Raw genomic sequence first — 8,789 nt, forward strand, 5'->3', positions numbered from 1 at the left:
GGAACGTTGGTGAATTGGTGATTTCTTTTTTCAGAACCTCAATGTAAAATTTACGTCAAACAATATTAATATTATTAGCAGCTTTTGTCGGGAATTTAGCGCGAATATATACATGTTAACGTTGCTACTTGACTTATGTATATTATGACGTTACTTATATAGCAATGGCTAGACGTTAGAATAAACACAATCTATACACAACGCATTTTATTTACTGTACACAACATTTATGGTGCCGTGACTGTCGGAAACAATGGAATCGAAGTTAAAAGCAGTACGTAGAGGACACAAAGGGCAAGTTACAAAGTTATTCAAGAAATTCGATGAGATTGAAAAGAATTCGGACTTAGACAAAGACGATGTGAAACTAATTTCGGATGCAGTTGAACAGAAACAGAGGACTATCGTGGATTTGAATGAAAAGATACTGGATTTAACGTCGGAGGAGGATGTAGTAGAGGAAATTCAAGAGTCTGATGAGTATATGTTTAATTTAGAGTCCAAACTTCGGAAAATTCGAAAAATATATTCTGATTCTATTTCTCAAAATGTCGCATCAACGTCTCTAGATCCAAATGCAAATAGCTTTACGTCATCTTACCCCACAAATTTATCGCTTACCAATGCCAATGTTATACGCAGCAATGAAACTGAAATTAATGTACAGCCAACCCATTCTGATAACTTCCGCTCCATGCAAAATACCCATCGTGACTTGCAGTCAACAAATAATTTGTACAATCAAGGCTTTTCTTCGGTGTCAAATAGCAGTCAAAACCACAGATTACCTAAACTAGATTTACCGCACTTTGATGGGGAAATTTTACAATGGCAAACCTTTTAGGATTCCTATGAATCAACTATTCATTTCAACAGTACTTTGACTGAGATACAGAAATTTAGTTACTTGAAGGCCCAACTCCATGGCCATGCCGCCCAAACTATTGAAGGTTTCGCATTGACAAATGCCAATTACACCACTGCCGTTAATTTGCTCAAAGATCGTTTTGGATCGCCTCACAAGATTATTCATGCCTACATGAAAGCTTTAATGGATCTTCCTTCAACGTCAAATGATTTAAACAGCCTAAGAAGGTACGGAGACCACCTAGAAACGTACGTAAGAGGTCTTGAATGTTTGGGTCAAACACAAGAAATGTATGGCGCGCTATTAGTACCTATAATTATTAGTAAACTACCAGTAGAAACGAGAAAAAGTATTGCCCGTGAATATGATAGCGATCATATAACTCTTAACAACCTCAGAAAAGCCATCACGAAAGAAGCGAGAATTCTTGAAGCAGGACAATTTACCGACCGCGACAGTTTACATACTACCGCAACATTTCTGACCGAAGCTTGTAATAAAACACAGCGAAATTTCAATACAAACAATCCACGTTTTAATGACAAAAAACGTCCATGCATCTACTGCACTGGTATACATTTTCCGGGAGATTGCACGATAATTTCTGACGTGAATGAAAGACTGAACATCGTAAAGCAAAAGAAAAAATGTTTCAACTGTCTAGGAAACCACGGTGTTTCCGAGTGTAAATCACTTAACCGATGTAAGAAATGCAACAAGAAACATCACACCAGTATTTGCGGGGAACAAGCTACAGATGGAAAAGAACAGGAGAGCAAGGAGAAATCAACCGTTGTAGGCTTGGTAAAAACAGAAGAACCAGACACCGCAGTAATGTATACTTCACAACACACTAGCGTTTTATTGAAAACAGCTATCGCACCAATAGCATACGGGAAACAGATCACAGAAGCTAGTATTTTATTTGACGAAGGTGCCCAACGGTCATTCATCACTCAGGGCATAGCAGACAAATTACAGATAAGACCAAGCGGAAGGGACACAATTGATTTGTCAGCTTTTGGAGACAAGGAGAAGAATATACGCCATTTGGATACAGCAACTGTTCAACTACAAACAGACAAAGGTGAGATTGTAAACATAAATGCATTGATTGTTCCAGATATTGCAGTCCCACTCCAAAACCAGACGAAATACTTTACACGCAATTTGCCATAATTGAAAAATTTAAAGCTCGCACATCCGGCAAATAACGCTGATAGCTTTGAAATTTCACTCTTGATAGGAGCCGATTACTATTGGGATATAGTTCAAGATCACGTGATAAGAGGGAATGGACCTACAGCCGTAGCATCAAAAATTGGTTACTTGTTATCTGGACCGGTAATAAGAAACGGAGAGAAATCCTTAACTTCATCAGTTCTTTTGAATGTTACTTCACATCATGCAGAGGAAAGCGACATCGAGAAATTTTGGAATCTAGAATCGTTAGGAATACGTTTACCACAACAGGACGACGAGGAGAGTTTTGTAAAGACTTATCAACAAGACTGTATCAAATTTGAAAACGAACGTTATTCTGCCAAGTTGCCATGGAAACTGGATCATCCGGACTTACCTTCCAACATCATGATCGCTAAAGCAAGGACCGAAAGCACAATTAGAAGACTAAGTCGTGAACCACATTTACTACGAAAATATTCAGAAATTATTGAAGACCAAATGAAGAGAGGGTTCATAGAGAAGGTAAACGACGAGAACGACGATGGTAAAAGCACTCACTATATACCACATCATGCCGTAAAAAAAGATTCGACAACAACACCAATTCGTATAGTGTACGACTGTAGCTGTAAAAAGTCTCCAGATCACGCAAGTTTGAATGACTGCCTAATGTCAACCCCGCCAGATTCGAACGACTTGACAAAAATATTAATGGGATTTAGAACCAAGAAGTACGCAATAAGCACGGACATTGAAAAGGCTTTCCTACATATTGGATTAGATGAGAAAGATCGAGATTTTACACGCTTTTTTTGGTTGAGCGACACAGATAATCCCAGCAGTACTCTTACAACATATCGATTTAAATCTATTTTGTTTGGTGCAACAAGTTCACCGTTCATCCTAAATGCAACACTGCTTAAACACTTGGATGCATGCAACACAAATATCTCAGCGATGATGAAGAATGACCTTTACGTGGATAACATTTTGTACAGTTAGGAAAATGAAGATGACGCCGAAAAGTATTTTGTACAAGCCAGATCATTGATGTCGGAGGCTGGATTCAACCTTCGTTCATGGAGTTCAAATTGCTCAAAACTTACAGATTTAGCCAAAAAACATAACGTATGTGAAAAAGAAACTTTTGTCAAAATACTTGGACTGAAATGGGACACAGTTAAAGATACGATAACTTTTCAAAAAGTCGACTTATTTGATAATGAACTACCTAATATTACGAAACGTGAGATTCTTAAACAATCTTCACGTATTTACGATCCCCTAGGATTACTTAGCCCTGTATCCGTACGAGCAAAAATCTTAATGCAGACATTGTGGGAACAGAAGTATGGATGGGATGAGCCACTACCATTAGAAATACAGACAACATGGGAAAATTTAGCCAAAGATTTGGAGAAAACGACTTACACAGAATTGAAAAGACCGTATTTTCCCAATTTACCAGATCAGAAAACCCAACTTCACGTTTTTGTAGACGCTAGTACAACTGCATACGGAGCAACTGTTTACATATGTAACCATCACGAGTCATCATTAGTTATTGCAAAGAATAGAGTAGCACCGCTTAAGCAATTGACACTACCACAGCTGGAATTAATGGCCGCATTGATTGGAACACGACTAGCCGATCACGTAAAATCAGTTCTACACATAGAAGACATAACTTTTTGGTCAGACAGTCAGAAAGTGCTACAGTGGTTATCAACTTCAAAGCAATTAAAAAGGTTCATACGAAATAGAGTAACGGAAATACGCAAATTGACCAATACACAAGAATGGAGATATTGCCCAACGAAAGATAATCCAGCTGACCTTCTTACTAGAGGACTCAGCGCGTCACAGTTTGAAAAGAACACACTATGGTTCAACGGACCCGAATGGATCACTGATGCATCAAAATGGCCGTCATGGAAGCCAAATGACACAACAGTACTACTAACCAGTACAGATATAGAAGATTCAAGTACAGAAGACAATGAAATAGATAATCAACAAGGAATACACCAAATTGTGCAAATTACTAGATATAGCACATTATCAAAATTACTACGAATTACAGCTTATCTATTACGATTTATACGAAATTGCCGTTCGCAAATATTACAGAGAAATAAGGAAAAGTACGTTACAAGAGAGGAATTACAGGATGCAACAGAGTGTTGGATACTAAATTGCCAAAGAACTTCATTTAAGGACGAAATGATACACTTGAAATTAAAGGATACTAAACCTACTGTTTTAGTTAGACAACTTAGATTGTACCTGAATGACAAAGACGCAATTTGCTGTGGAGGGAGAATTCATAACGCACCTGTTTGTGAAAATACGAAATTTCCTTATTTGTTACCCAGAAGTCATCATTTTACGAAATTAGTTGTTCTTGATATACACAAGTACATGAAACACTCAGGAGTTTTATCAACAGTGACTCAGATACGACAAACTTACTGGATACCCCGAATTCGCCAATACGTAAGAGGAATTTTGCGAAATTGCGTAATTTGTCGAAAAATCAACAGTAAACCATATACAGCACCTGATCCGCCGCCACTCCCAAAAGTTCGATTACTGGAAGCGCCGCCTTTTACAATTACCGGCGTCGACTTTACTGGAGCGCTGTACGTTCGTGATACACATGATACTGAAAACAAGGTTTTTATATGTCTGTTTACTTGTGCTTCAACGAGAGCCGTACACCTGAAGGTTGTACCGGACTTATCAGAAAAATCCTTTTTACAAGCCTTTAGAAGATTCGCTAGTCGTAAATCTAGACCACATACCATGATTTCGGATAACGCCTCGACATATTTAGCCGCCTCGGAAACATTAAAGAAATCAACCGATTCACCATCGCTAAACAATACGTTATCAACATATGGAACAACTTGGAGATTCATACCGAAAAGAGCGCCCTGGTATGGTGGATGGTGGGAACGCCTTATAGGAATAACAAAAACTTGTTTGAAGAAAACATTAGGCAGATCTTACGTTACCATGGATACACTTCAAACAATTCTGACAGAAATAGAAGCGATCATTAATGATAGACCATTGACCTACGTATCACCGGATATTGAGGACGAGGAGCCGTTAACTCCGTCACACTTGCTGTACGGAAGAAGAATAACTTTAACGCCGTATCCACAACCGAATATTGAATACATTGCCGTGAATAGTGGAAAACAAGAACTGCATAAACATTTGAATAAACAGTCGAGTTTAATGGAGCATTTTTGTAACCGGTGGAAATCCGAGTACATAACGACCCTGAGAGAGTTTCATCGCCAAACAGGAAACAATTTACAAACTATTCAAGTTGGAGATGTAGTGCAAGTCCAAGATGATAAATTACCGAAAAACCGATGGAACATTGCCGTTGTTGATGAATTGATCACCGGAAACGATGGTTTTACACGAGCAGCTATAATACGAACTAGTGCAGGACGTACTTCACGCCCTATAGTAAAACTGTACCCGCTCGAAATCCGAACAAACATAAACAATTTAGATGACAAAAAAGATGATACTTCAACAGAGGGATTGACAAGAATTCTACCAAAACGAGAGGCATCTGTCCGAGCTCGAGAGAACATAAAGAAATGGACTACCCAAAAGTGAACTACTAGCTGACAATTTTATTTGAATAGACTTCGTGAAAGTGAAAAATCAATAAGTGAATTATTTGAATTTGTTTTAGAAAGACAATTAATTATTTAATTTTCAGTAATATCTATTCGATTGACTTTTAAAGTAATTAATAATTTCATATTTTAACTTTTGCCGGCCCCGAGAATGTCGGGAATTTAGCGCGAATATATACATGTTAACGTTGCTACTTGACTTATGTATATTATGACGTTACTTATATAGCAATGGCTAGACGTTAGAATAAACACAATCTATACACAACGCATTTTATTTACTTTACTTTACACAACAGCTTTATCGGACGGGACAAAAACAAATTTCTTGGCTAGTTCTCTTAGTTTATGTTTAATACGAGAAATAAGTTTATTGTAGTTATTGTAAATAGTAAAATGTTCTTTAAAATGTTGAATACGTATATCAACTATCTTAATTACTAAATTTTAAAAAGAGTCCAAAGATTTTTTGTCAACTTTTTCCCGTTTTATCCATTTCATACAGTAAGAATGGGGGCCAGCTGAAGGACGCCTCCGGGTGCGGGAATTTCTCGCTACATTGAAGACCTGTTGGTGACCTTCTGCTGTTGTTTTTTATTTGGTCGGGTTGTTGTCTCTTTGACACATTCCTCATTTCCATTCTCAATTTTATGAGTCGTGGATTATATTAAGACACTCATTCCAATTACTAATTGACGGGAGACGATATTTAGGTCCTTTACTGAGAAATGATTTTAACTCTCGGTCTTGAACGATGTTAAGATCATCTGTTACAACATAGGAAATGGGTCAATAAATATATTCGGAATTACTACAATTACATGAAGTAGGTGTATTTTCACTGGTGTTATCATCTTTACACAATTGACTATAATTAAACACAAATTTCCGGGTAGATTTCTTGTAAATGTAACGAATAAGAGATAGCTCAGTATTGTCAAAATATCCAGGAATTTGTTCTTTAACAGAATGGTCGTTAAATATACCGGCAATATTTACAAAATCAAAACCTTTATCGACATACTTTATTTTAATAAAATGTTTTTATGATCTTCAGAGCGATCAATTTTGGGAAATAATTTAGAATAACAATATGAACAATTTCATACTTTGGACTGCTATATAAAATTGTGTTGCATTCCTCCAACACTTTATTTACCTTACTAACCGGTAATGAACAGAGTTTTGTTAACAGATAATGTGTGCCGTTGTTTTTTTGAAATAGAAATTAGGTCCGAAATTTTCCTTGATTGCGATTTGTTCTGCGACCGTAGAACGGTTTTTACGAACAGTTTTAGAAACTATATCAAAAATGTTAACGGAATCGGTTCTAGATACATAAACAATTCCCGTGATATTATCATTAAGACCGAGAGGGTAGACTGTCTGTAATTTTTTAATCCAATTTAATTCAATTATTTTCCGTGATCGTTCAAACTTTGAATGAGATTCACCAGGCTGATTATTTACTACTTCTAATTGTTGAACTGCTAAATATTTAAAAGGATGGTTGTGCTTCTTAATGTGTTGATAAATGATACTGTTGAATATAATGGGTCTTTTAAAACGATACAGATGTTCTTGAGTGCGTTTACATAAATATCGTCCAGTTTCACCTACGTACTCAATACCACATCCCGGTTTGTTTCATGTGATTAAATAAATAATACTGTTAGTTTTTCAAGTTATATCAGTTTCAAAATTTAAAGAAAATGTTCGACCATTAAACGTGGACCTTACCGTATTGTTGGTGGAAAGTCGGGGACATGTAAGTCATTTTTTGGCATGACACTTATCGATAGAAGGGTAACCACGATTTTTATTGTTAAAAATGTTAGCGATGGTAGTATTTTTAGATAACCGCTTTTGAAGATTGAGACGTGTAGATACCCTTTGAACAAGTTTAGTATTTAATATTTTTCCATTTCTAAGCTTCATAATTGTTTTTTGTTAGTGACTTATATAATAAAGGAGCAAAGACAGGCGTCCATAATATGAACCAGCATACAATAACTTCAGTTATGTAAAATTGATAAATTTGTTCGGCTAAAAATGTCAAACGCTATCAGTATTAATTACCCGAAAAAGGGTATATCAGGGTAGGACTGATGGCTGACTAAATAGTATAATGGGGCGGAATATTGAAATACTGCTTTTTGATATGAAGTTGAAAATATTATAAGTCCCCTGCACTTAAGACCGTTTTATAAATTAAGTATTCAATATTTTTTTAATTTAACACTGGAAAGTTGTGGTAGATCCGAACAAAAAATTTGCATTAAATTGTAAAAGGTTAATATTGATCTACGTAGTTATAGGGTTAGGCGATTTATTGGGATTATCTGATTGTATCCTTCACTTAATAAGTAATAAACTAGACAAGAATAATTCTTCAAAGTCAAGAATACCTTTTTCCTTATTATATTTTTGAACAGATATATCATGTTAAGAAGGGGTATTTGCGAAAAATACCAGTCGAGAGAATGTCAAATTTCACGAGCCGTAAGGCGGGGGAAATTGATTCTCAAGACTGGTATTTTTCGCAAATACCCCTCAAGAACTCGATATATCTGTTTAATTACACCGAATGTTAATGTACTAAAACGCATTGACGATCGTGACGTTACGAGCGTCCAGTCGGATAGAGTATTTTTTGGCAGAGAGGGTAAAAAAGGCATATCCTTTTAGCAAATACCCCGGCGGTGTTAAAAATGAACGATATTCATTTGATCACAGAAAATTGGTGAAAAGTACACTGGCTATTAACCAATCAAAACCCCGGATTCTTACATAAGGTGTAATTACTTTTAAAAAGAAACCGGACCAACTATTGAATAACCTGAACAGTTTCATTGTTGATCTTGAAAAAAAACGGACAATATTAAACACTGAATTTTCGGTTAAATTCAAAGAAATTGTGCTTCTCTTTTGTTCAAAACATGTATTGTATTCAAAATAAGATGGATAGCCATGTTAAAATTTATTAAATTCAAAAGAAATTAAATGACCTTGTCGAGAAAAAAAACGAGATACATTCGGAAAGGTGGACCGATTCACTATTTTCTACAACT

General features: G+C 36.1%; 2 protein-coding genes across 2 annotated transcripts; both read left to right on the forward strand.

The window, feature by feature from the left end:
• The first annotated feature begins 253 nt into the window (after positions 1 to 253).
• On the forward strand, positions 254 to 3,055 carry LOC134717595 (uncharacterized). The gene is made up of 3 exons (XM_063580088.1): positions 254 to 480; positions 877 to 1,955; positions 2,115 to 3,055. The coding sequence occupies exons 1-3, from the start codon at positions 254 to 256 to the stop codon at positions 3,053 to 3,055; spliced, it is 2,247 nt and encodes a 748-aa protein (XP_063436158.1).
• A 48-nt stretch (positions 3,056 to 3,103) lies between these two features.
• Positions 3,104 to 5,695, forward strand: LOC134717596 (uncharacterized). The gene has a single exon (XM_063580090.1). The coding sequence runs from the start codon at positions 3,104 to 3,106 to the stop codon at positions 5,693 to 5,695; it is 2,592 nt and encodes an 863-aa protein (XP_063436160.1).
• The last annotated feature ends 3,094 nt before the right edge of the window (positions 5,696 to 8,789 follow it).

The sequence above is a fragment of the Mytilus trossulus genome, chromosome 5 (assembly GCF_036588685.1).
Source record: "Mytilus trossulus isolate FHL-02 chromosome 5, PNRI_Mtr1.1.1.hap1, whole genome shotgun sequence".
Lineage (NCBI taxonomy): Eukaryota > Metazoa > Mollusca > Bivalvia > Mytilida > Mytilidae > Mytilus > Mytilus trossulus.

What these genes read in the sequence shown, in the direction of transcription:
- LOC134717596 (XM_063580090.1), top strand. Translation starts at nt 3,104, where the DNA reads ATGTCGGAGGCTGGATTCAACCTTCGTTCATGGAGTTCAAATTGCTCA.
- LOC134717595 (XM_063580088.1), top strand. Translation starts at nt 254, where the DNA reads ATGGAATCGAAGTTAAAAGCAGTACGTAGAGGACACAAAGGGCAAGTT. An exon ending in GAAATTCAAGAGTCTGATGA is followed by an intron (nt 481 to 876) that starts GTATATGTTTAA and finishes TCATTTCAACAG; the next exon opens with TACTTTGACTGAGATACAGA. An exon ending in TCAACTACAAACAGACAAAG is followed by an intron (nt 1,956 to 2,114) that starts GTGAGATTGTAA and finishes CACTCTTGATAG; the next exon opens with GAGCCGATTACTATTGGGAT.